Here is a 27,154-nt window from a genome sequence, read left to right on the forward strand (position 1 = left end):
GGCAGGCTGAGTTGGAAAAGAAAGTCAGTGCAGGGCAGTGGGATAGGAGTTGGTTTTATAGGTTTGGGGTAGGCAGTGGAAAGTTACAGAAGTTCTGTACATGTCAGGGCAGGTTTTGCAAGCTGGGAAGAAGTCATAGGGTCTGGAGTCAAGAGGTTGACCAAGATTGGTTACAAAGTCCAATTGCCTTATCAGTTGAGGCAGTTGAACTTGAACTCCTCGCTTCAAGCCATCCTGGAACAATGGAAGAATGTCTCAAGTTAATCAGGCACTGCAGGGGTTGATCATTTCTTCTCCTTTTGTGGTTTTCCAGTTACTTCAGACTTTCCAGTTCCAGGAACTCATCTGGAGTGTGCATGCAGGTTGCATAGGTTACCCTGCTATCCATGGCACGATCAGTCAGCCTAAAAGACCTTACAGAAATAACTATAAATATGTGCAACCAGCAGCCCTCAGGGCTGCTCTATGGAATAGCCATTCTTTTATTCCTTTACTTTCTTAACAAACTTGCTTTCACTTTGCACTGCAGGCTCACCCTGAATTCTTTCTTGAGCAAGATCCAAGAACCCTCTTGAGGTCTGGATCGGGACCCTTTTCCTGTAACAGTGTTACATGCACATGATTGTAAATATAAAAATAAAATATATAGAGTGAAAAGTAAATGTCCACCTGAGTATTTCCACCCCACCTCTCCTATGTCCCTTAAACCAGTGGCTTCTTGCTGGAGAAAAAAGGGGTGGTGAGCTGCCAGCACTAGTCAAGGCCCTGGAGAAGAGCAAAGGGATGGGGGAAGGTTTTGGTGGTGAGAAGTAGTGGTAAATTTGTTTAAAAAAAAAAAGTTTTTAAAAGGTAACATGTGTACTTGGTAACAAGTATAAAACATATAAAAGGGAATAGACTGAAAAGTTTCCCTCCATCCCGTGTCTCCAAACTCCTCTTCTGAAAAAGTTAAATTTCTTGTGTGGCCTTCCAGAGGCAATGTAAGTAAGCACCTTGGCGAGGTAGATAGGTGTGTGCATAACCTCCCCGCAACCCCTTTTCCAAAAAGGTAGCATTCCTTGCACAACTTGCTTTCTATGGTAAATATGAATAGGAAATCATTTGTTGTCAGAATATGAAGATGTCTCATAATTATTGCAGTCTTTCTATGAATAGATAATAGTTTATTCAACTGATCCCTTAAGAATTTGCTTTTAGAACAATATTGCAGTGAATATTCCTATACAACCTTCATTGTGCACATCTGCATTTTCTTATTTGGATAGCTGTTGTTGCCAAAATACCTATGAAGAGGTTTAACAATCTACACTTCCACTAGGAATATAAGGAAGTGTCAGAAGGTCCTAGGGACTAAATAAGTACACATATGGCTCTCATGTGGCCCTCAGAAGGACTGTAGGAAATAAGGTCCCTTTCTTTCCCCAATCTTTTTCCTGCCACATTGCAACCAGAAATTCTTGGAAACTACAAAGCTTTTCAGACTCCAGGAATACCCGTGAAGTCTCCAAAATCTTGGAGTAGGAAACTATTTGCTGTCTAGTTTTCTTCCTTACCCCTCTTTTTCAGGAATCTTCTTCATATACATATATTTAGACATTTTTCCTATATTTCCTAATTTTTCCTAATTTTTTTTGCTAGATACACTGAGGATTTATAAGTCCCTGTCCAGGATACAGAAATTAAAGTAAAAAGAGGTTAAATGTCCTGTTCCAGGTCACATGACTAGCATGTGACAGAGCAAAGGTTAGAACTCAGATGTTACTGACTCCAAAATCTACACTCTGATTCTCAGTATCTGAAGTCATGTAAATGTGATTCTTTGTATTTCTACATTCATTTTGTGTTTTTGTATGTAATGTATATATATATCTTTTTTTCATACAAAGTTTCGTTCTTGTTGCCCAGGCTAGAGTGTGGTGGTGGGATCTTGGCTCACTGCAACTTTCACCTCCCAGGTTTGAGCAATTCTCCTGCCTCAGCCTCCCAATTAGCTGGGATTACAGACACTGCTACCATGCCTGGCTAATTCTTTGTATTTTTAGTAGAGATGGGGTTTCACCATGTTGGCCAGCTGGTCTTGAACTCCTGATGTTAGGTGATCCAACCATCTCAGCCTCCCAAAGTGCTGGGGTTACAGGCGTGAGCCCCTGCGCCAGGCCTCCTTTGCTCTTTCTCAGGCTGCTTTCTCAACTCCTCTTCACTTGTTAACTATGTTCTTTGGAACGCACCAGGATAGCATCTTTTTTCCCCTCATATCTGATTTGAACCTCACACGAGAGCATCTTGATCAGAATAATTGCAGTAGACTTGGCATTCAGTGTAATTAACTTTACATAGTCCTCGTTTTAAAATGTACCCTTTGAGACAGGGTCTTAGTCATCCAGGCTGGAGTGAGGTGGTGCAAACATAGATCACTGCAGCCTCATTTTCCTGGCTTCAAGAGATCCTCCCACTTCAGCCTCACAAGTAGCAGGGACTACAGGCATGTGCCCCACATCTGGCTAATTTAAAAATTTTTTTTTAGAGATGGGGTCTTGTCATGTTCTAGTTCTAGGCTGGTCTTGAACTCCTCACCTCAAGCGATCCTCCACCTCAGCCTCCCAAAGTGCTGGGATTACAGGTGTGAGCCACCACACCTGGCTCTGCTTTCCTGTTTTATACACTGGTGTACAATCTGGGTTCACTCTGATGCTTAAATTGCATTGGTATGGCCACTGGGAGCATCTTCTAGCTGGTTTCTGCATCTTTTGGAAATATCTGTCTTTTCTTTGAGACAGAGTCTTGCTCTGTTGTTAGGCTGGAGTGCAGTGGCACGATCTCGGCTTACTGCAATCTCTGCCTCCTGGGTTCAACAGATTCTCCTGCCTCAGTTTCCTGAGTAGCTGGGATTACAGGCACATGCCACCACACCTGGCTAACTTTTCTATTTTTAGTAGAGACAGGGTTTCACCATGTTGGTCAGGCTGGTCTCGAACTCCTGACTGCATGATCCGCCCGCTTCAGCCTCCCAAAGTCCTGGGATTACAGGTATGAGCCACCGTGCCCAGCCTGAAATATCTGTCTTTCTGTGAGCTCATCCTTTCCTTTTTGGTGTCCCTGCATGTTCACAGGTGGTTATTTCATTACTATTGCTTCATAATCTCCATGTACTATATGCATTCTTTTCTATGTACTAAAATTTCAAAAGTCCAAGGAAACTAAGAAAAAATTGTTCCTTTTCACAATTGGGAAAATTTGGGGAAATGTTGCCCCTCCTACTTTTGGCATAAAACATGTACACTTAGGTCTCTGGCCCTGGCTTTGGGAGAACCGGTGCCAGGCACATGGGGAGGTGCTAGGTTCCATAGGGGGTTCTGCACAGTCCCTTCATCCTGGTAGCTTCTAGGCCAACCTGCAGAGTGCAGCTTGTCAAGTATTTTCCCATGCACAGGTTTTTTTTGTTTCTTTGTTTTGGTTTTTGGGGTGGGGGGAGATTACAGGTGCACGCCACCACACCCAGCCACCCAGCTAATTTTTGTATTTTTAGTAGAGACGGGGTTTTGCCATGTTGGCCAGGCTGGTGTTGAACCCCTAACCTCAGGTCCTTTCTGATCTATCCGCCTTGGCCTCTGAAAGTGCTGGGGTTACAGTCCTGGACCACTGAGCCCAGCCCCATGTGCAGTTAAATTTTCATTTGCAAATGGAGGTATTACATTAAGACAAAGTGATAAGTTTCCCAAATTGATGTCAGTCAGCAACCATGGGCTTTACAGCAGTTCCAGTTCTTCTTTATTTTCTTTTCCTTTCGTTTTTTTCTTTTTCTGAGATGGAGTCTCATTCTGTCACCCAGACTGGAATGTAATGGCACTATCTCGGCTCACTGCAACCTCTGCCTCCTGGGTTCAAGTGATTCTACTGCCTCAGCCTCCTGAGTAGCTGGGATTACAGGCACCTGCCACCATGCTTGGCTAATTTTTGTATTTTTCTTACAACAGGGCTTCACTATGTTGGCCAGACTGGTCTCAAACTCCTGACCTCAAGTGATCTACCCGCCTCGGCCTCCCAAAGTGCTGGGATTATAAGCATGTGCCACTGTGTGTGGCCCAGTTCTCCTATCTTGTGTAAAGATGCCATGTGTCCTCCGTGTACAGTAATGGTTTTGCCTCTTGCCACATCCAGAGTCTCGGCTCCTTCACTTCGGCGTTTACTTCATTGCACTGAAAGGTGTTTATGGGCTACATTTCTTAACAACACATAACTTCACTGAAGGGTCTCATTGGTGTTTGGGTCCACTGATCACAACTCTAAGCCTGATACACCATAGATACTCAGTAAGTGTTGGTTCTGGGCCAGTGCAGTGGCTCACACACATAATCCCAGCACTTTGGGAGACTGAGGTAGGAGGATCATTTGACTCCAGGTGTGAGACCAGCCTGGGCTATAAGCAAGACCCTGTCTCTACACACACACACACACACACACACACACTCAAGCAAGACCTTGTCTGCACACACACACATACACAAGCCAGACCCTATCTACACACACACACACACACACACAAGACCCTGTCTACACACACACACACACACACACACACACAGAGACCCTGTCTACACACACACTCAAGCAAGACCCTGTCTCTACACACACACACACACTCAAGCAAGACCTTGTCTACACACACACACATACACAAGCCAGACCCTGTCACACACACACTCACACATACACAAGCCAGACCCTGTCTACACACACACACACACACACACACACACGAGACCCTGTCTACACACACACTCAAGCAAGACACTGTCTACACACACACACACACACACACACAAACTAGACCCTGTCTACACACACACACACCGCCAGGCATGGTGGAATGCTACTGGGAAGGCAGAGGTGAGAGAAGCTTGAGGCTGCAGTGATCCATGATCACACCATTGCACTGTAGCCTGAGCCACAGAACAAGACCCTGACAAAAAAAATAAGATAAAGCCGGGCACGGTGGATCACACCTGTGATCCCAGCACTTTGGGAGGCTGAGGTGGTTTGATCACCTGAGGTCAGGAGTTTGAGACTAGCCTGACCAACATGGTGAGGCCTTGTCTCTACCTAAAATACAAAACTTAGCCAGGCCTGGTGGCAGCCTGTGACAGCTACTTGGGAGGCTGAGACAGAGAATTGCTTGAACCCAGGAGGCAGAGGTTGCAGTGAGTGGAGATCGTGCCATTGCACTCCAGCCTGGGTGAGAGACAAGACTTCATCTCAAAAAAATAAGATGAAAGAAGTGTCAGTTTCATATTCCCCTTCATAACACACACATAGAAACACATGCACATCCACAGTCATTTACTCTATAAATAGTTAAGTTAATGAATGTTCCCTTAGTCTTGCCAAGAACCTTTAGTTTTGTTTCCATTTTTGAAATGTTTTATATTTTTCAATATATGTGCTGTATACATTTGGAATGATTATTGTAAATTAGTGAAATACTTTGCTTTATGACTTTCATTTTAATTAGAAGAGGTCGACTTCAAACAGCTTAATATCCAGCTTTGGTTGTAAAATGAGCAACAGACCATTAGCGGGGTGAGAACTGAGTGAACTTAGAATCATTTTTCTTCTCCTTATGTGATTCAATGCAATAAAATCTTTCACTTGCATAAAATTAAAGAAATAAGCTTAACACATTTCAAATCCCTTATATAAATTGTTGCAAATATTTAATATAAACACCGGCCATAAAATCTTTGAGTTGACCCTCCATGGTCTCAATGATTACACATGCCATTTTTATAATTAAAGAATAACTTGTGGATTTCCCGTGACTCAAGGGAATCAAATGCCTTTCTATCACCTTATCCTGCAATGTGAGGATATGAACCTTTTCCATTAAACTCTCGAAGACAGGAATTTCACAAAATCATCTGTAACCTGGAAATATTTGGTCCCCTATTAATGCTGTCATCTTTTTTTTTTAATTGAAAAAAAGGAATAAATCTCTAGCCAAAGATGATGTCCACTAAGTTTTGTTTAGGACAAAATCGATGATGTAAAAATTACTTTTCTTTTCTTTTTTTCACCCCAACTCCCCCACTAAAAATTAGTTTTCCTCAATTCCCATTAGAAAGCCTGAGCTACGCTTTCAATATAAAAAATATTTCCCAGCAGACTGAAGATAAAGCTTTTGGCAAAGCAGTGAAACGGGGATATGGCTGGACCCGGAGCCTGGAGCCTGCATTTGGCCAGGTCCTGGAGAAGGGATTTTGGGAGGCAATGTTGTGCCGTGTATAGAGTACTGATTTTGGAGTAAGACAATTTGAGAGTGAGGCCGGGCGTAATGGCTCATACCTGTAATCCCAGCACTTTGGGGGGGCCAAGGTAGGCAGATCACTTGAGGCCAGGAGTTTAAGACTAACCTGGCAAATATGGTGAAACCACATCTCTACTAAAAGTACATAAATAGCCAGGTGTGGTGGCAGATGCCTATAATCCCAGCTATTCAGGAGGCTGAGGCAGGAGAATTGCTTGACCCTGGGAGGCAGAGGTTGCAGTGAGCCGAGATCATGCCATTGCACTCCAGCCTGGGTGACAAGAGCAAGAATCTATCTCAAAAAATAAAATAAAAAATAAAAAGACATACTTCAGACTGGGTAATTTACAAAGAAAAAAGATTTAATTGGCTGACAGTTCTGCGGCTGTATAGGCTTCTCCTTTGCGGGAGGACTCAGAGAACTTTTATTTTTTGAGACTGCGTCTCACTCTGTCACCCAGGCTGGAGTGCAGTGGCGAAATTTCAGCTCACTGCAACCTCCACCTCCTGGGTTCAAGCAATTCTCTTGCCTGAGCCTCCGGAGTAGCTGGGATTACAGGCACCCACTACTATGACCAGCTAATTTTTTGTATTTTTAGTAGAGAGTAAGACAACCACATTGGCCAGACTGGTCTCAAACTCCTGACTTTGTGATCTGCCTGCCTCAGCCTCCCAAAGTGTTGGGATTACAAACTCACTGTAATCTCTGCCTCCCAGGTTTAAGCAATTCTCCTGCCTCAGCCTCCCAGGTAGCTGAGACTACAGGTGTGTGCCATCACACTGGCTAATTTTTGTACTTTTAGTAGAGATGGAGTTTCACCATGTTGGCCAGGCTGATCTTGAACTCCTGACCTGAGGTGTTTCCCCCACCTCAGCTTCCCAAAGTGCTGGGATTGCAAGCCTGAGCCACTGCACCTGATCTCTATTTTCATTTTATTTTATTATTATTTTTTTGAGATGCAGTCTCACTTTCTTGCCCAGGCTGGAGTGAGGTGTTGCAATCTTGGCTCACTGCAACCTCTGCCTCCCAGGTTTTTTTTTTAGATGGACTCTTCCTCTGTCACCGAGGCTGGAGTGCAGTTACGTGATCTTAGTTCACTGCAACCTCTGCCTCCTGGATCAAGCGATTCTTCTGCCTCAGCCTCCTGAATAACTGGGACTACAGGCGTGAGCCATCATACCCAGCTAATTTTTGCTCCCTGGGGAGAACTAGAATTTTGTAGCTGAGCCAGAACACAGAAGACAGGTGTGGGCTCTGGCAGGCCAGTCTCGTGTTTGGCCATCAGCCCCACACAGCACACAGGTGTGTGCTGTCACCCGTGGGTATGTGCTGTCACCTGTGCAGATGGGCAGCCCAGACTATTTGGGTCTGGGGCCCCCTGACGTTCTGTGCCACCTAAGCACTGTACACTGGCCACTTGGGCCTCATGGCCTCAGCTCCTCCAGCTGACGGGATTGAGGCAGGTAACAGAGCGGAGTCACATCAGGCAGGCAGCCTGTCCAGGGTCAGCCAGGGTCTGGCCAGAGGGGCCCCTGGGAGGTGGGAGGGGGCTATTCAGGCCCACGCCTTCCCTCTTCATTCTCCTGGGAGACTGAAGGTCAACAGGCAGCAGTGGCTTAGGCAGTCCTGAGGGGCAAGGGGCAGGCCTCCCACTGTCAAGCCGGGAGCTGGTAAGTTTCAGCTCCCTGCTGCTGCTCTCTGGGAGGTTTCCTGAGAAGTCAACGCAATTGAGACAAATGTAACTTTAAGACTGTGTTCTCCTGGGTAGAGGGGGGAAGGGCACCCCCTCCACACTCTCCCCATGAGGCTGAACATGGCCACATTCTCCTATAGAAGAAGTTTACTGCTTCTTTGAATAAACATAGAAATTGATCATCCCAGTCTTAAAGAAAGTTACATTTGTCTCGATGGTCTTGGCTTCTCAGGAAACCTCCCAGAGAGCTGAAACTTACCAGCTCTGGGCCTGACTGTGAGAGGCCTGCCCCCCCCCAACCTGACTGCCTAAGCCACTGCTGCCTGCTGACCAAGGCCTCTGCCTCCAGCTCCCTAACTCTTGTTTTCAACACCTGGTTACATTTCTTCCCGGCCAGGCCTCCAGGACCCCCACCCTCTGCACTGCTCTGGATGCTGACAAAGGCTCTCCTGCCCCTCCCTACCCAGCTCTTCCCCTCCTCCCCCCTCTGTTCGCACAGAGACCAATTTCCACTGCACCTCTGCCTCTGAGAAATGGCTGGGAGTGCGCTTTGTGGGGGAACCCGGAGCTGGGGTGGGGATGGAGGCTTGCGTGGAGAACGTTGTTCTCAGAACCCTCTGGGTTGCAACCCCAGCAGTCGCAGATCTTGCATCCCTGCCTGGCTTCCCTGCCCTCTGTGCCCCTGGGTTGGAAAGGGGCAACCCAGGGACTCTGTGGAAAGGGCGCACCTGGTGAAAGGAGCTGCTGTGCTTGCAGAGGTGTGCAGACCCAGGCCACCGGTGGCCTTTCCAGCACCGCCCGGCTCCCAGGCACCTGGCTGCTACTGCCACACTCCTACCCCTACCCAGGCTCACCCTGCTCCTACCGCGACCTGTTTCGACCCTTGCCAGCCGGCGCCCCGCTCCCGCCTGCGTCCTGCACCCGCTGCGCCCTGCTCCTACCCCTACTCCACACACGCCCCACTCCTACCGGTGCCCTGCTCCTAGCTAAGCCCAGGCCTTGCCCGGCTCCCACCCGCCGCCTTGCGCTGCCACTTCCCGCTCCTCCAGAGCAGCCTGCACCGCCTGGCCCAATAGTGATCCGAGCAGAGCGCGCAGCGGCTGAGTGCTCCGGCGTCCCTGCCCCGAGGTGACATTCCCGCGTCTGCCCCACTGGGGCAGACCTGGAGCGTCCAGGCTTAGCACCGCACCCCGCCACCGAAACCTGCCGGCCAGAGCCACTGTCCCTCCAGCCGTCGCCCCAGCACGCACTGGGGATGGCAAAAGCGACATCCGGTGCTGCCGCAGACGCAGGTACTAGGCAAAAATAAGTCTTGCTGGCTGCGGGTTCCCGGACAGGCCGGCGCAAAGGTGGCCTAGAGTGCCAAGCGATGGAACCCAGGCTTTGAAAGCGCCTTTCTGCTTGCGCTGGGCAGCGGGCTGCAGTCACTGGCCACCTGGCCTCAGCTGGGAGTGCACTGGCAGGCAGTCGGCGTGCAGCGCAGGTCTCCAGCGCCAAAGCGGCATCCTGAAGCAAACAGGACAGCCATTTCTGGGCAGGCGTGGATGAAAAGCCAGGGATCCTAGAAAGCCGAGGCTGGCGTAGCATTTGCTGTTTTTGCAGGAGATGGGGGAGTCCTGATTTCCTTTTTGAGCTCTACCTCCTTTATTTCTCTTCCGGCTCTGCCGCTTTGGATGGCAGAGGAGTCTGAGGCTCTTAGGCAAGGCTGCTTTGCTTTCCTGCATTTTTGCCACCCTGGGTCTTAAAAACATAAAAGCGTGTGGCTTCTAGGGTGGCTTGGAGGGGCTGCTACAGTATGCCCAGACCCAGCTTGCAGCCTGGGAATCCTGTGCCACTGTCTGGCGGGGCATCTGAAGATGTAGCTTTGGGGCCATGGGAGGGCTCAGGGCCAACACTTATGGGTGCATATTTTAGGGCTGGGTGTCAGGGGCCGGGGTGCTGCTGCACTGAGGATGGGGTGCAGTGTGTGGCACCGGGTGTCACGGGGCAGGGTTGCTGCAGTGCAGAGGACAGAAGAGATGCAGTTAGCAGGGGGGGGGGGTCCTGGGCATCAAAGTCAGGGTGACAGAGCAGGAGCACCGTCATCTCAGACAGATACCGCCACTTTAAGTTCCAGCTCCCTTTCTAGCATCATGCATTTCAAGGAAATCACTTCTCTTCCAACTACAAGCAACCAGAAAGAGCAGACAGTAAAGCACAGAGGAGACAGCTTGGGCACAGAGAGAGGTAGGGGGAAAGTCTCTTGGGTAACTGCCAAACTTCACCCTTATACAATGGACCCCTGTAAAACAGTGGGCCTTAATAAGCACAGTTCTTTTCCTTCAGGTGCGCTAAGATAGGGAAGCTAAAAGCAGATGTGGGGGCATGCCTGCAGCTGCAGAGAGATGCATGGGAACAGACACACAACTCTGCCTCCCAGATAAGCACAACAGAGACACAGAAGCAGTGCAAGCTGCTGATAAACTCTCCCACCCTGAATTTTTAAAAACCTTTTTTTTTTTTTGGAGATAGAGTCTGGCTCTGTCTCCAGGCTGGAGTTCAGTGCCGTGATCTTAGCTCACTGTAACCTCTGCCTCCCGTCTTCAAGTGATTCTCCTGCCTCAGCCTCCTGAGTAGCCAGGACTACAGGCATGCACCACTATGCCCAGCAATTTTTGTCTTTTTAGTAAAGACAAGGTTTCACTCTGTTAGTCAGGATGGTGTCAATCACCTGACCTCGAGATCCACCCACCTCGACTTCCCAAAGTGCTGGGATTACAGGTGTGAGTCAACGCCCCCGGCCCCAAAACTTTTAATCTGTAAGAGAGTGGGCTCTGACCTAACTCAGCTCTTTCCTCTTTCTTTAATTCTTACAAGGGGTGCTGCTGTGCTGAGAATAGGGAGTACAGGTTTGGGAGCTGGGTGTCAGGGGTGCTGCTGTGTTGGGGACAGGGTGTCCAAGGTGGGGGTCTCGTTGTCAGGGAGCAGGGGTTCTGCTGTGCTGAGAATGGGGAGCAGGGTTAGGGTTTGGGTGTCAGAGGGCAGAGTTATTGCTATGCTCAGGACAGGGGGTCCAAGGTGGGGGTCTGATTGTCAGGGGGCAGGGGTGCTGCTGTGCTGAGAACAGAAGGAGCAGTGTTGAGGGCTGGGTGTCAGGGGGCAGGGTTGCTACAGTGTTGAGGATAGAGATGGTACAGGGCAGGGATCCTGGGCATTAAAAGGCAGGGATGCTGCTCTGCTGAGTCCAGGGGGTGCAAGGTGGGGTTTGGCTATCAGGGGGCAGGGGGGCAGCTGTGTGAGCATAGGACATGCAGGGCATTGACTGGGCATCAGGGGGTGGGGGGGTGCAGCTGTGCTGAGGACCAGGTATGCAAGGCAGGGGCTGGGTGTTAGGGTACAGGGGTGCAGCTGTGCTGAGGACTGGGTACAGGATGGGGTCTGAGTTCAGGGTGGGGTGCAGCTGTGCTGTGGACATGGGGTACATGGTGGGGGCTGGGTGTTAGGGCACGGGGTGCTGCTGTGCTGAGGACCAGGTACAGGATGGGGGACTGACTGTCAGGCAGGGGTGCAGTGTGCTGGGGACAGGGGGTGCAGGGTGGGGGCTGGGTGTCAGGGGCTGGGGGTGCAGTGGTATTGAGGACAGGGCATACTGGGCAGGGGCCGGGCATGGGGGCAGGGGTGCATCTGTGTTTTCTTCTTCAGAGCAGGGTCCTCCAGCACCGCCTGGGGGAAGGAAGCCAGAATAAAGGCTGAGTAGAGCGCAACCCAGGCCCTCAATTCCCTCTGTCCCTGGAGGTGGCTGCATTTTGATTGTGGATGTCTTCTTCTGGATGAGGAAAGCAGTTAAGGCCACTTTCTGGTGCTGATGCTGTGCTACTCAGCCCAGCTGTGCCCTCTCTGTGCACCCCACTTCCTTTTCTATCCACAGCGGTTTCCCTGTGAGTGACTTCAGAGAATCCTGAACAGCAGCCATGGGCAGCCCAGGAGCACTCCAGGGGGAGCCTCAGCTCTTGCCTGGCTACTCTAGGGCTGGGGGTGCAGTAGGGAGACTGCCGCAGGGACCTCAGGAGCTGTCACATGGCAGGGAGAGGCCCCAGTCAAGACCCTGTGTCATGATTTCTTCCACACATGTGTGTGGCAATGTGTGGGGGACTAGGCAGTGGCTGCCAGACAGGGAGTGTGTCCCAGTTCCAGCTGCAGGGGACCACAGCAGCAGGGCCATCTCTCCCTGCTCGTCTGCACCTGGGCCTGCCAGGGCCGTCTTCCATGCTCCATGGGGCCTCTTGGGAGGCTGCAGGTCAGTGTGACTCAGAGAGGTCAAGCTCACGGTGCGGGCGCAGGGGGCGGGGGGGGGGGCGGCCTGAGGGCCATGACGCAAGCACTGCGCCCCTAGGGGCTGGGAGGGGTGAGAAGGTTCCAGGTCTCCCCCACCTGGCTCCTGCATCAAAGTGGCAGTGAGGCTCGGGCTTGGGGCTGAAGGAGGTGATGCTGGGCCCCCAGAGGCAGGCTCCACTTACCCCAGGAGACCTTCGAGGACAGGCCCTCTCCTGACCCAGGCTCGAGGACACTTGGCAGCCCCTGGGGTCCTGCCTTTTCTCCCAGCCTTGGCCTCCCTCCTGGAGCTCTAGGGTCGGGCCCAGGCCTGTGGATGGCTCTGAGCAGATGATCCTGGGCCTCCATGGAGCTCTGGACATCAGGGGGTGCCCAGCTGTGTGATTATGGGGGCCTCTGGGATCCACTCCCCTCTGCCGCCAAGCCTAGAGGCTGTGAATTCTTCGGATCCTGAGCTGTCCTCTCTGAGAGCCCGGGCAAAGCAGGGGTTGGATGAGAGCAGGCAGCAAGGTGTCTTTATTCCCACAGTGCCATTCTGCTTGGCTCCTGCCCCCTAGAGAGCCCGGGGCAGGGAGATGGTGCAGGCAGGACCTTGAGGGCGGCAGCTGAGGCACACCTGGCTCCTAGGGAGAACTGGTGGTCCGCCCTGAGCAAACATCTCTGTTGGGTTTTTTCCTCATGGGTGGCTCCACAAATTACAGCAGCCCAGTCAGCACACTGAAGTTCACCTGTGCACCTGGACAGGTGTGCACACACCTCATGGGCCAGTGGGTGCAGGCTTTCCTCCAAGGTATCAGCAATACAAGAGGGGCTGGGGCCAGCTCAGGGGAGATGTCTGTGGCCCTGCAGGTCCAGGTCCTGGGGCACCGGAGCCGCTTCCCAGATTCAGGTGCTGGCAGCGGTGCTTCTGGTCCTGGCCCTGGGCTCCTCGGTGCTCTGGGCTGCTGATGTCTGTGTCCTGCAGAAGCCCAACGTTCCAGGGAAGAACCTGAGGAGCAGTGTGGCCCCGGGCAGGAGGCAGGGGAGGCAGGACGGTGGCCATCGCAGTCACTTCCACTTCCCTCTTGTGTCTCTGTGATTCTAGAAAATTCTCACCCTTGTATTCCTGAAAGAGAAAAAGGAAAAATGTAATTTGCTAGAATTTAAGCAATGATCTAGGGGATCCTGGGGGCAGTGTGCACTCCTGGTGCTGGCACCTGAGGGTGGTGAGCTGGGGGTGCAGCATGAGCTGGGGTGGGTGAGGGCTCACTGGGTTCCTTTCTTACACTGTACTTGCTGTTGAAGCCAGCACAGACCTGGCAGCCAGGACTGGTCCTGAGTGGGCCAGGGGTGTCTTCCTGGTCTGCGCCTCTCCTGCTCATCCATCATGGCCTGTGGGGCATCTGTTGAACCCCAGGAAGCCTGGGCTCCCTTCCAGCCCACACTGAGCTGAGGCGGGGCTCTGGGCCTGGCTCTCCTCACCTGGGGAAACAGGGCTCACAGGCACTTGGTGGTGTGGGCATGTTGCTTTGCCATGATGAGGGCCAGCCTGGCTATGGGACCCAGCACTGATGGGCAGCCCGCAGGTCATCTCTGCAGGAGACTCCTCTGGCAGGTCACACACAGGATGCCCCACCGATCTGTAAAAGAAGATTTCGAAGGGCTCAAAATCTTCTTTGCTCCTCCAGCCACTGACCACCAGTGCCTGTGAGGGCAGGTGAGACTGTACATGGTGACAGGACACCCTCAGTCTCAGGAGCTAATGCTGTCCACTCATGTCCTGCTTGTGGCACAGCCTGGCATGTCCCCCAGGCTCTGGGATTGGCGGCCGCACCTCCAGCCCCTGTATCCGGCCATGTGCACATGAGGGCACAGAGCCTCGAGGAGCCTGAGGCTTAAAGAGCTCTGAGGCCTGGGAGGGGCTGCTGTCACTTTGCCTGTGTTCCACGGGATCTGGTCACACGGCCCTTCTCACTGAAAGGGAGGCTTAGAGTACAGAGGACACAGGGCTGGGGCGCTTGGGGCTGTGCCTGCTCACACTCCTGCCGGCGGCTGCTCATGCTTCTGCCCACCGGCTCTTCTGCCCTTATCCTGGTGGCACAGCAAAGACTGGTGGTGGGCCCAGCAGCTGGGGACAGGGAGGGGACACAGGTGGCATATAATTACAGTTTACTTTTATTATTGAGAAGAAGTTCACATAACATAACCTTTTTGTTGTTGTTGTTGTTTTGGAAACGGGGTCTCATTGCCCAGGCTGGAGTGCAGTGGCACAATCTCAGCTCACTGCAACCTCCACCTCGTGGGTTCAAGAGATTCTCCTGCCTCAGCCTTCTGAGTAGCCGGGATTACAGGCACGCACCACCACACCCTGTTCATTTTTGTATTTTTAATACAGGCAGGGTTTCACCATGTTGGCCAGGCTGGTCTTCAACTCCTGACCTCAAGTGATCTGTCTGCCTCGACCTTCCAAAGTGCTGGGATTACAGGTGTGAGCCACTGCGCTGGCCAAAATTTACCATTTTTACGTGGGTGATTTGGTGGCATTTAGCACAGTCATAGCATTGCACAGGAGTCACCTCTGTGTGATTCCAGGATGTTTCCACAACCCCAAAAGGAAACCCTGTACCCCTTAAGCAGTTGCTCCCTGCTTGCCTCCATGGCCCCTGCTAAACCCAGCCTTTTTTCTGTCTCTGTGGCTTGGCATCTTCTGGACATTTCATCTGGACCTTTGTCTGGCTTCTGTCACTCAGCAGAAGGCCTTCTGGGTTCCTCCAGGCTGTGGCATGTGTCAGGCCCCCTTCCTATGAGGGGTGAATAGTGTTCTATCACCCGTTCATCTTGGGACGGACACATGGGTGCCTTCCACCCTTTGGCCATTATGAGAAGTGCTGTCAGGGACATTCCCGTTACAAATATCTGAGTCTCTGCTTTCAGTTCTCTTGAGTATGTACCTAGGCCCCAGGTGTGAAATTGCTGGGTAATTGTTTGGTTTTTTGAGGAGCTGCCACGCTGTTTTCCACAGTGGTTGAATCATGTTTTATTCTCAGCAGCAGCACACAGGGGTCAGTGTTTATCACATCCTCACCTCCCGTGTTATTCTCTGGTGCGTATCTAACTCTGGCCACCCAGTGGGTGCACAGGGCCATCTCACTGTGGCTCTGGCTTGCCTTTCCCTGGTGACAGTGCTGGGGACATCTTTTCCTGGGCTTGCTGGCCAGCTGCATCTCATTGGAGCGGCATCTCTTTGAGGCCTCTGCCCGTTGTCCCCAGGGCGGCCATCCTGGTATGTGGCTGACTTCACTGTCATGTCTCCATCCAGGGCTTCTGAGAAGTGGTTGTGTGTCCTGGGCGGCCGTCCTGCCCAGGATATGTGGCTGACTTCACTGTCCCATCTGCACCCAGGGGTGCTGAGCAGCAGCTTCGTCCAGAGGCGTCTCCATCAGTGTGTGAGCCTCAGGTCCCTTTTGAAGCAGGTGTGGGATCATCTGATTTCTCTTGTAGGCACAGAGTCACCACCATCCTTGGGAACTCTGAGAACATTCTCAGAAGACCTCCTTCCCTGTGACGTCAGCTCATGTCATTTTAGCGGTGTCAGGAGACTTGGGTCCTAGTCACAGTTCCACCATGAGTGTGAGAGGCGAGTGCTGGGCCTTCCTTTCCCAGCACAGAGTGGGAAGAGGGATGTCCGTGTTCTCCAGTGGGTGGCTCAGGCCGGGTGTTGGAGGAAGAGCTTGAGGAAGCAAGGGCTGTGCCTGTGTGTGCAGGGATGGTGGCACCTCCAAGGCCAGGGCTGGCTCCCATCTCTGCTCCTCCAGGCCACTCCTCTGGGGGCCCAGGAGGAGAGATGTCTGCAGAGGCCCTGCACTCCACACTGGGTCCCCTGCTCTGCATTTTGTGAAGAAGGAATTTAAGTCTGGGATGGAGGCTGCACTGCCACGATGGTGACTTTTGTCCTCATCAGACACCAGGGAGGTAGCTGCCATTGGCATTGATTGAGTGCCCAGTGTATGCACTAGGCTGTGCCTGCATCTGCAGAGCCCAGGGTTTTCTTGATGGTTTGGCAGAGAGATGCTGAAATTCAGGGCACTAAAAATGGGAAAGGCTGTCGGGTTTTCCGCATGGAGGCCCTGGCTTATAGATGAGTGCAGCTGGGCCGTGAAGCCATGAGCTGAGGCAGCTGCTCCCAGAGTGAGGCTCCAAGGACCATCCCGTCACTCCAGCCTGCCCCAGGCCTCTCCTCCACACCTGCTCAGTGCCCGGCATCAGACCATGGTGTGATGGGCGACCCGATGCCTCGTTATGCCCCTTCCTTTTATGTTTAGACACAACAGCTGCCCAGCTTGCATGTTCCAGTCGAGGTCATAAGACTGACAGAACAGATTCTGTGGCAGTGAAGGTACGAAAGTGTAAACAGCACCTAAAGCCAGGCCCGGCAAGGGTTGAGACACACCCCCCTCAACTTAAGGAATAAACTGTTCTGACAGCCACGGGGTTTCTTTTTCTCTAGCGGCTAAATAAGCACGGTTGTAGCTCAGTGTCCGGCACTGACTAAATGGCCCCCAACCCCTGTTCCAGCAGCCGTAGCTACAGCTCCAACTGGACAAGAGACTGATTTCAGCAACTCTGCCCTGGGAAGAGACCACCTGCCATGCGCTGGTTCTGGCAGGTTTACAGAGGCTGTGCCCGTGTGCCTTTGTGTCCTGAAAAGACCTTTTGAAGTATAGGGCCTAAGTGTGATACATTTAAATATTAAGTCTCCACCCCATAGTGAACCTGGGTCACGTGTTACATGTATGTGTATTAGGTGTGCATGCATCAGGACCACCTCATGAATATTCATGGCTCCTCCTGTAACCTGTTGAAGGTTTCTATTCAGCCAGCCTGTCCAGAGTAAAGCTCCTGTCCCACCCAGCTCCTCTGCCCATGTACCAGGGTCTGGCCTGGGTAGGAGGCACACTTCCAGCCTGCAGGATGGCCACCTTGGGGGCCATAGGCTTTCATAAGAAACAAGTCTCTTCCCAGAAGCTCTTTAGTTTAATTAGGTCTTACCAGGCTTCAGCGACAGGATTTACCCATGTAACAAACTGCACATGAAGCTGAACCTAAAGTGAAGTGGAGGAAAAAAGTCTCTGCTTGTTTTCTGAATGTATAAATCTTGTGTTTCCTTTAAGTTAATGGAGTGAATTAAATGGTTCCTTTGTAGAGCAGCATTTCAGGTCTACATTAGCTTTCTTTACCTTGTTACTCCGTAACCCTCTGGTTACTTTCCCTGAAGTTTTGTTCACTTGTCAGTCAACTCACAGTGGCTGAGGCAGAAGGAAAACCACCCCTGTCTTACCCTTGGCCTGTGTCATAGAGCGGCAGGTTTTTTATCTCATGTTCGAAAGGAAACTCTGTGCTGGAGATTTTCAAACAGGAATTTGCATCTGGCTTTTAAAATGAGTTTGCAATTTCTTTGTTCTTCTCCTCTTGACAGGTGGGGGTCTGTGCCTCCTGTCATGGGGCTGGACACTAGTGCTCGTTTGTCATGGACAGGTGATGTGGAGGGGATGCTGTTTGACATCCCCTCCACAAGCCACGAGGAGGCCATGAGCCTCTGCCTGGTTCACTGCGGTCACTCACCTGTGGAGCCCTTGGCTACCAAGTCAAGGCTCTGAATGTCCTGAGACTGCCCAGCTACTTGGAAGCCCAGGACACCAGAGAGTCTCCTGTAGGTCCTCCAGCCAAGCCCACTGACCTCAGCAGACCTGTGAGTGATGTCACCTCCAGATGATGCCAAACCCTTGCTGTGGATTCAGCCCCAGCCAGTGACCCTTCTCTGCAGTCCCCAGACATCAAGAAGTAGCAAGAAGCTATTTTTTCTGTGTTTTGCATGAATTCCTATCCCTGTGAAGCATGAGCAAAACAAAATGGTTGTTTTATACCAGTATTTTGGAGTATTCATTTAAAAAAAAATTCACAATAAACGCACCAGAAATAACACACAGCACATTCACAAGGTACAGAAGGCGGCACACTGAAATCTGGGTTTCTGCCTTGCCCTCTTCTGCAGCCTACCAGCTCCTGCCTCTGATGTAACAGCTGTTAAGTTTTTGTACATTTTTCCTTAATTTTTTATGAAGATTTATTTACTGATGAAGTCTCACTCTGTCACCAGGCTGGAGTGCAGTGGCACGATCTCAGGTCACTGCAACCTCTGCCTACTGGGTTCAAGTGATTCCCCTGCCTCAGCCTTTCAGGCAGCTGGGACTACAGGCATGTACCCGGTAATTTTTGGTATTTTGGTAGAGACAGGATTTCACCATATTCACCAGGCTGGTCTTGAACTCATGACCTTGTGATCTGCCCGCCTTGGTCTCCGAAAGTGCCAGGTTTACAGGCGTGAACCACCTCGCCCAGCGGGTTTTATTTTTTTCAATGTATTCTCTATTTTTAAAAAAAAATTTCTTCCCCAGTTTGCATTGGAGATGTGAATCTTTTCCAGTTTTTTTCTTATGTCTCACCACTGACTTTCTTTCTCTGTCTCATGCATGCATATATATATATGCATATATATGTGTGTATATATATTCATGTATGGTGTATATTATGTGCAAAAATATATTTTTCTGTTCAGTTGTTAGGAATTATAATTCTCTATTTAGACAGGTAATATTACCTGTTTCTTCCCAAATCTCGTCACTGACCTCAACTAGGTAATCCCTGGAAAGATGGAAACGTCTGTATTAATGCAGCTTTCATATCTCATCAATGTCATATTTGATTTAATAGTTCTTAAAACTTGTGATGGATCTGCAGTGATGGAAATTTGCACTGAACCATTTCCTATCTTAGTGGGTATTTGTTATAAACAGGATAACGCTCTCATTTTTATTCTCTAATTTTCAGCTGTTCCGAGTTTTGCAGGGCTTGTCAGTTGCCTTCCAGGTGCTAACTCTCATGACGAGATAATAAGAATGGGTGTGACTGGGTGTTGACTGATGAGCCAGAACACATTTAATCCTGGAGTCTGAGGTTATCAGAACACCCCACTCAGAAAATCATTCTTCATAGATTTTCATACAACACATTGGTGAACATATAATGCTTCTTTTTTCTTCATCTCTGAGTGAACAGCCAGGCTTTCATGTGTACATTCACAGAGAGATCTTAAAGAGATTCGGAAATTAGTAAGTTTGTAACTTAGTTGCATACAGAGAAAAATAGTAGATAATATAGACAGCTGGTGAGAGAAGACTTTATACAATTACTGTGAGTTGTACTCTTAGAGATCAACTTTTAAAAATTAAATTTATACTAAGGCAAATTAAACTTTAATCTGGAACAAATTTAAAATTGCTGAAAATAGAAATTGTTGAATATAGAAATTGTGGCTGACACAGGAATAGTAAGAATGGGTGGGACAGTACTTCATATCAGGGTAAGAATCTCATTTTATTCTGAACGTGTTAATTTTGACCCTCTTCATCCTGAAATTTTCACTCTCAAATATATTTGGAAGGCAGGTCTTTTTTCCTCATTTAACATTTATTTAATACACAGAGAATAATACTGAGGGTCTGGGATTCCAGTTTTGAAATGAAACATGGGCTCTGAGTGACCCTTGTCCTTGTCAAAGTGCACTGGTCTAGATAGCAGCAGTTGGACCCCATAGTGTGGCACGTGTTCCTGTGTTCATTTGCATATTCTGATGACCTGTCGCTGAGGTCACATGATGATGTATATCCTGTCTTCATCCCAACTGACAATGTGTTTCAACTGTCAGCTAGACTACTAGTCAAGATGGGAGGCCTCTGTTCCTGCCTTGGAGGTATGTTCATTTCCATCTTCCCACTGCAGTTTCTTCAGATTTTAGGCCACTTCTACTAAAAATGTCTTCCTGAATTATTCTTTTCCCAGGTTTGTACATCCAGTTTGTCTACAAATGTACAAATTTGCTTTAGAGTTTTATGTCTCAATTTGTATTTTTGATTCTGCTATAAATCTTTTTGCTTTAAATATTTTTCTCTGTTTAGAAAAATGTACTGTTTCCTAGGCCAATTTAGTTCACACATTCGTAGAATAGATCCAGAAGAAACACAACAACCTTGCCTTAATCATGTCAGGGGATCTCGATACCAAATACAGTAGGAGCCATTCCGTGAAAGGCAGAGAGATTACAGGCCAACATCTTCTAAACTGAGTTGTGAAACTCCTAAATCAAATTGTGGGAAAGCTTGACTCCAGAGAGTTTTAGAAAATAAACGGAGATTTTTCTGAAGGAGAAAGTATCGTAGTTAAGAGGTTTTGGGGGATTGTTTTAAATTAAAGACATTTTAAAAAGATAAACACAATCAAGGAGATATAATAAGTTACAAAATAGAGGAAAATTAATATTAGAGGTTATAAAAGGTAGTGAAAATTTTACTTTGCAGTCAAAATGGACTGGGTTAGATAGATTTATTTGTAAGGTGTTATCAAAATTAGCGACAATATTAAAAATACACTAATACCAAACTACAATTTTGGTTTAAAAAATAAGCTTTTGTTAAGATAGATAATTTGTTCTCAGTGAAATACAACAGGTAATAATTTTTCATCCTGAAATCTGTTTTTTCTTTTAAACTTCTCAGATTTATACCTCAGAGGTTCGACTTTTACCTGTGTCTCTTTACATGTAATTTACAGGTCCCATATCATTGCCTTCTGTTTCTTTTCTCCTGGAAAAGGTGCATCTTTACACTTGGCTTGGATGATAACTCTCGCCTTTAAATTTTCATCAGCTTCATTAACTCACTTCCCCGCTCCAAGCTGGGTTCTAATTCTGCTGCTGTAATGCTAAATTGCTTATTTTTAAAGGCCCCAATTACTAACGTTGGTCTCAGGTGTAACATGATTTTGTACTCTTGGCCTTTTGATATGTCTTAATGTTTCAGGTGAGCAGGAAATAACCCATGTTATTAGTTAGAGCCACATATTCCCCTGCTCAAGTTACTACCTCTTCTGCTTACATTCCTCTGTAATTCAGCATTCACTCATGACTGAACACATGCTGTGTCTCATTAAATGTGAGTGCCCTTCTCATCAGGTGTGACTTCTAAGGTATTCAGTAGACTTCATTTAAACACTGCTCACTTTCAGACAGGCTCAGAGGGTTGCTCAGATGGGTAGTCAGTGAGACAGTGGGGGTCACAGATTTAATTCATTAAGTCACTTAAGCGCCAGCCCTGATGGCCATATTTTCAGTTAACTGCTCATGCAGGGTTGGTCAGTTGAAGGGAAGCTGATTCTTGGCACAGACATCAAGTGGCAGTTGGCTTAGAATGTTCTGAGTTTTAGAACATCTTGGGGGCCAAGCAGACCCCTGTTCCCTCAGGATGGTCACTGGTCATGGGGGTGTTCACCGCCAGGCAGCTGGCAGTATGAAGCTGCTGGGGAGGATGGCCTGACATTTGAATTTGTTCATCAGGGAGGCTTTGTTTGCAGGAAAGTGTCATATTTTAAGTCAAGAATTAAAATCTAGAGACAGAAGTTTTGTTCGAATGATTTGAGCTCTTCTCTGGACTTAGCCACCTACCGGCATCCACCTTCCTGAAGAGACCCTGGGGAGGAGGATTGAGAAAGGGAGTGAAAGAAACTCCTGGTTTAGGGTCCAGGCCAGGATTTAGAGGTCTCAGGTATTCAGAGACCTCTTTCCTGGAGAACCATCTACATTCTTGTCCCAAATCCTTCAACCCTGAGTGCTGTGACTCTAGGCAGGTCGCTTCAACTCTCTCATTTCACTTCCCTGAGCTGTCAACTGTGGGTGGTGGGCCCTGGCCTGCCCATTTAGCTGGGCCTATGTGGGCATCACAGGAAATAACAGATACTGTCCATGAGTGCTGAAGCATCAGGCCCATGTGAAGGAGGAAGAAAATTTTATTCTCTACTATTCTGGTGCCCTGTCCCCCAGCACCTTGTCATATTAACCACCGCCAAGGGCCTGGCTTACTTTCAGACATGTAATGATTGAACATGAACGGCACTCAGCAGGCACTGCATTGCTTCAGGCATTACCTCTGTTTAATTACTTTTGGCCTTAGGACATAACATAGCCCATTATGAACATGTGACACTCAGAAGAGGAAACTGAGGCACAGAAAGGTCTATAGAACTCCTCAGGTTCATGTATTTTCCAAATAAGGACCAGACCTTGTGCACCAGGCCCTGTGCTCTTGGTCACTCCATCTGCCACCTTTCTACGTTGTCTCATCTCAGCACAGGGGTTTGCCTGCACGGTCAGTCTGCACAGTTTTCAATGCAGCCCACAGTGCAAGTGCTTCCTAATGCCCAACTCAGATTCAGGAGGCTTATCCCTGCAGGTGGTGGACAGTGGGCCATGGATCAAACATGGAGCCCAGTGGTCCCCAGCCTTTCTGACAGCAGGAGGGACCAGTTTCATGGAAGATAATTTTTCAGTGGATTGGGTGGAAGGGTGCTTTCAGGAAGATTCCAGCACATTTATTGGGCACTTTATTTCTATTATTATTACATTTTAGTTAATAAAATAATTATCCAACTCACCATGGGCTCCAAACTCTGTGGGAGCCCTGAGCTTGTTGTCCTGCAACTAGACAGTCCCATCTAGGGTGATGGGAGAGAGTGACACATCATCAGCCGTTAGATTCTCACACAGCGCATGCAGCCCAGATCTCTGTGCAGCTCACAGTAGGGTTTGCGCTCCTCTGAGACTCTAATGTTATGGCTACTGTGACAGGAGGCGGAGCTCGGGCGGTGACTGGAGTGATGGGGAGTGGCTGTAAACACAGATGCAGCTTTGCTCCAGCCAGCTGCTCACCTCCTGCTGTGCAGCCCGCTTCCTAACAGGCCACAACTATGTGTGGCCCAGAGGCCAGGGACCCCTGATTTAACCTATTTCCCATTTAGAAAATAAAAGTGCAGCTTGCTGGCAGCACGGTGTTCTTGGGGACACAGGAAACGGGTTAAACTGTGAATAAATGATTACTCATTTCTCTATGGTCTTCTGCAGCAAGATGCCAACAGCTGTCTTTATTTTAATACATTTCCCAGAATGTTGCCTCGAAGAAGAAGGGATTCCTTCAGAATTTGAGCAAAGACAGTTAAAGGAAATATAACCCCACTCCCAACCATTTTATCATCTTAGCACCGCCCGTCTGCCACCTGAAGGTACTGTGGAAACTCAGTTTCTCACTCTTGCAAGCATAAGGATTCCAGATTCTTCCGTGTCCCACACTGAAGACAACTCTACAACTGCTGCACTTTATTCCTCTTTATTTCAGGTGTTCAAATTGAAATGTATCAAGTCAATCACTAGTGCTACAAATGCAGAAGATGTATTTCCACTTCCAGCTTGGTTCGCTTTTAATAGTAAAGAACATCTCAATGCAAGGTTTAGATATTTAGCTGATTGTTAGACAGTAGCTAAAATGGAACTCTTCCTGAGATAGTGTGGCCCCATTTTCAAACAAATGGACATCATGTGAAACTTGTAAATGAACATAAAAGTTGAAGTACTACAGAAAGTTCCCAGACACCCTCCCCACTCAGTACCCTTTTTGTGATCACAGCTTACACGAATGTGGTGCATTTGTTACAGTGGCTGAACCGATAGTGATATCTTCTTATTAGTGAAAGTCTGGAGTTCACATTAAGGCTCACCCTGTGTTGTTCAGCCTGTGCATTTTGACAAACTCATGTCATTCATCACCCAGACAGAAGAGTTTTGCACCCAAAACATGACCTGTGCTGCACCTCTTAATCCCTTTCCTCTTTTCTCAGGACCCTGACTGCTATAGATCATTTATTTTACTGCCTCTATACATTTTTCCCCAAAATTTTATAGCATTGGAATCATAAAGCATGCAGCCACTTAGGACTAACTGATTTCACTTCACAATATACATGCAAGATTTTTCATGTCTTTTAGTAGCTTAATGGCTTACTCATTTTTACCAGTGGGTCACATTCCCTTGGGTCCATGTAACGGTGTGGGTTGGTGCACGCACCTCCTGAAGAGCATCTCAGCTGCTTCCAGTTCAGGTGACTATGAATACACGTGCCCTCATTCTTGTGTGGATTTTGTAATGGGCATAATTTTAAAATTTAATGGGGTAAATGTTTACAATTTTAATCGGTTGTTTATATAATAAGACTATGTTTTCCTTTGTAAGAATTAGGAAGAATTCAGTAAAGTCACATGGTTTTGTTTTTATGTTTTTATTGATTCAACTTCTATATTATAATAGATGTAAGCCTACTCAGATTATCAGAGTCTTCTTTGGGTAGTTATGATATAGTTTCTGCCTTTCTGTCATTTTCATCTAGGCTGTCAAATCTGTGAGCGTAGATTTGTTCTAAGTATTCTTTATTACCTGCTTGGTATTAATCGTATCAGCAGGAATCATTCCTCTGTTTATATATATTTTTTGTAAATTGTGTCTTCTAGCTTTTCTTTCTGGTGAGCCTGGCTGCAGGATTATCAATTCTATTTATTTTTTCTATGAAGCAGCTCTTGTTTTTTTTTTTTTTTTAGTTCTGTTTATTTTATTATTTCTATTATAATGATTTCTGCAAATTGTTTTGTTCTATTTTTATGTCTGGGTTACATTACACTATACATTTTTCTCTAGTTTCCTAGGTGGAAGGTAAGAACACTGAATTAAGATTGTTTTTAGTTTTTTCTTTTTAAAAAAGATGGAATCTTGCTCTGTCTCCAAGGCTGAAGTGCAGTGGCAGGATCTCAGCTCACTGCAACTTCCACCTCTCAGGTTCAAGCGATCCTCCTGTCTCATCCTCCCGAGAAGCTGGGATTATACGTGACCACAACCATGCCTGGCTAGTTTTTGTATTTGTAGTAGAGATGGGGTTTTACCAAGTTGGTCAGGCTTGTCTCAAACTCCTGACCTCGGGTGATTCACCCACCTCAGCCTCCCAATGTGCTGGGATTCCAGGCATGCACCAGCACATCCGGCCTGCTTTTAGTTTTCTACACAGCGATGTGAATGGAACTAATGCCACTGAAGTGTGCATTTAATAAAATAATCCATATTGTGTATTTTTCACCACAATAATAAAATTCAATGATATAGATGATAAATGCAGCAGGAGCACACTTAGATTCAGGAAAGTTAAACATTGTATCCTTTTTTTAAAAAGAGGATATTTACCAGGCCTTTTTCTGTGCGGAGACCCTGTCCTGGAGTCATGCCGTGCACTTGTGTGCTGCCTATGTGAACTCTGCCTATTTCACAGTGATGAGGGTGGCTTAGCCAGAGACCCGAGGCTCTGTCCCTCAGGGCTCTCCCGATGGTGTCATTTGCCTTCATTCACCACCAAGGAGGGTGGCCCAGCAGCAGCTCAGCCCCTGCTCCTACCCCACCTCCTTTGCACATGCCAGCCCTGTGTCCTCAGCACCCAGGGCTGCCAGAGGGCCTTCAGCAGCTCCCATGGCTGACAGTGACTCTATGTTTCCTAGAATTCCCAATACACTGGAAGGAGTTCCATCCTAAAAATTTCTGGCAATGCATCAAGGCTTGTCACTCCGTAAGTCTTCTTTCTTTGTCTGAGATGGAAATTTTTTTTTTTTTTGAATTAAGATATACAAATCTTACCATGAACATTATAGATGAGTCACAGAATTTTCTGGTGGGCAAAGGTATGTGAGTGTCCATTACCAGCTTGGAACTTGTTCCAGGTGGCACCCAGAGAGGACAGCTTCACTGGCAAACTGCATGGCCGAGAGCATTTTTTTCAGGGGAAATGCATTCTTCTGGAAAATAGTGGTGACTTTGCAACAAAATCACTTTGAAAATCTTATGCAAAATTCTTGTGCCTTTCAGCAAGTGTCCTCTAAGCTTTATATGGGGGTTATTGCCTTGAGAACTATTTCCCAACTGGTTTTCTAATGTCACCAAGTGAAGAAACCCATGCACATGGGACACAGCATTGTCTGAGGCTGATGGTGTTTTCCTTTCTCTCTGCAGATGATATCAGCTGTGCAGAAGCATGGTACGTGCCATAGGATCACCCCTTTGCTCATGGAAAATTGTAAGAAAAGGGACACATTCCTCCCTGCTCTTGCTGGAGAGTCACACGAATTTGAGCTTCCTGCTGGAAATTAGGTTTGGGTGGTTTGGTGTAAAAAAAATGGAGAACTTAGTTAACAACTGTGGCCATGCACTCTAGTTCCCAGAAGCAGTGATGTCATTTAAATAGGAACAGGGGTGCATCAGGGTGGGGAGGCATGGAGGAGAGAGTCTGTGTGGAGTGATGGGGAATGTCTTTGGGAGTGTGTGTGCACTCTAAAAACCGTGGTCCCCTGTGCAAAGCACGACCCAAGGATCAGTGTTCTAGAAACCAAATTCCATCCCCGCTGCACACTCGACATCAGTCAACACTTTCATGCTTCATCACAGCTATACCTGAAGGGTAGTTTAATATCCCCAGTCCTCAGATTGGAGAGAGTGGAGAAATGAACTCTCCGTTTCCTGAATGGAAGAGGAAAATGTGAACTCAGGAATGGGTGAAAGGTTGATGTGATGGGCTGCTACTCTGTAGTCCTTGCGTGGCCCTGATGTAACTCGTCACCACACCAGGGAATGCCAGCATCTGTGTGTGCATGTGGAAGGATGACAGCCTAGAGAGGTCCCAAATGCTAGCCATGAGTACAGGATGTTGTCAGTGATGATGAAAGGCAGGGTAGCAGTACGGTGGACTTTGGGGTGGTCATTAATGTGAAACACACAAGGGGAGTCAGGCTTTTGGCTGCAGTGGTGGGGTCATTTCTCAGCTCCTGTTCAAAAGCAGAGAATAATCAGGGACATGTCCTATTGTATTTAAAAATATGATTGGACCCAGTGGGGAGGCTCAT

At 48.2% G+C, this 27,154-nt stretch overlaps 1 protein-coding gene across 25 annotated transcripts in view; it reads left to right on the forward strand.

Annotated features, from left to right (window-relative positions):
* Nucleotides 1–9,097: 9,097 nt before the first annotated feature.
* The window catches only part of LOC103791347 (uncharacterized), a 65,360-nt gene continuing 47,303 nt past the window's right edge, over nt 9,098–27,154 (forward strand). For 8 of the 25 annotated variants that reach the window (XR_008479475.2, XR_008479474.2, XR_013531995.1 and 5 more), the window contains exons 1-3: nt 20,032–20,095; nt 23,335–23,451; nt 26,268–26,292. Coding sequence is in view for 18 of the 25 variants with exons in the window: in XM_078364590.1 (XP_078220716.1) it covers nt 26,268–26,292 (25 nt within the window). In the remaining 7 variants the exon portion in view is untranslated. Of the gene's footprint in view, nt 9,288–20,031; nt 20,096–23,334; nt 23,452–25,759; nt 25,828–26,267; nt 26,407–27,154 lie in introns of those variants that run through there. The other 17 variants (XM_078364608.1, XM_078364609.1, XM_035290548.3 and 14 more) reach the window with 7 other exon arrangements.

Source organism: Callithrix jacchus, chromosome 2 (genome assembly GCF_049354715.1).
Source record: "Callithrix jacchus isolate 240 chromosome 2, calJac240_pri, whole genome shotgun sequence".
NCBI classification, from domain to species: Eukaryota; Metazoa; Chordata; class Mammalia; order Primates; family Cebidae; genus Callithrix; species Callithrix jacchus.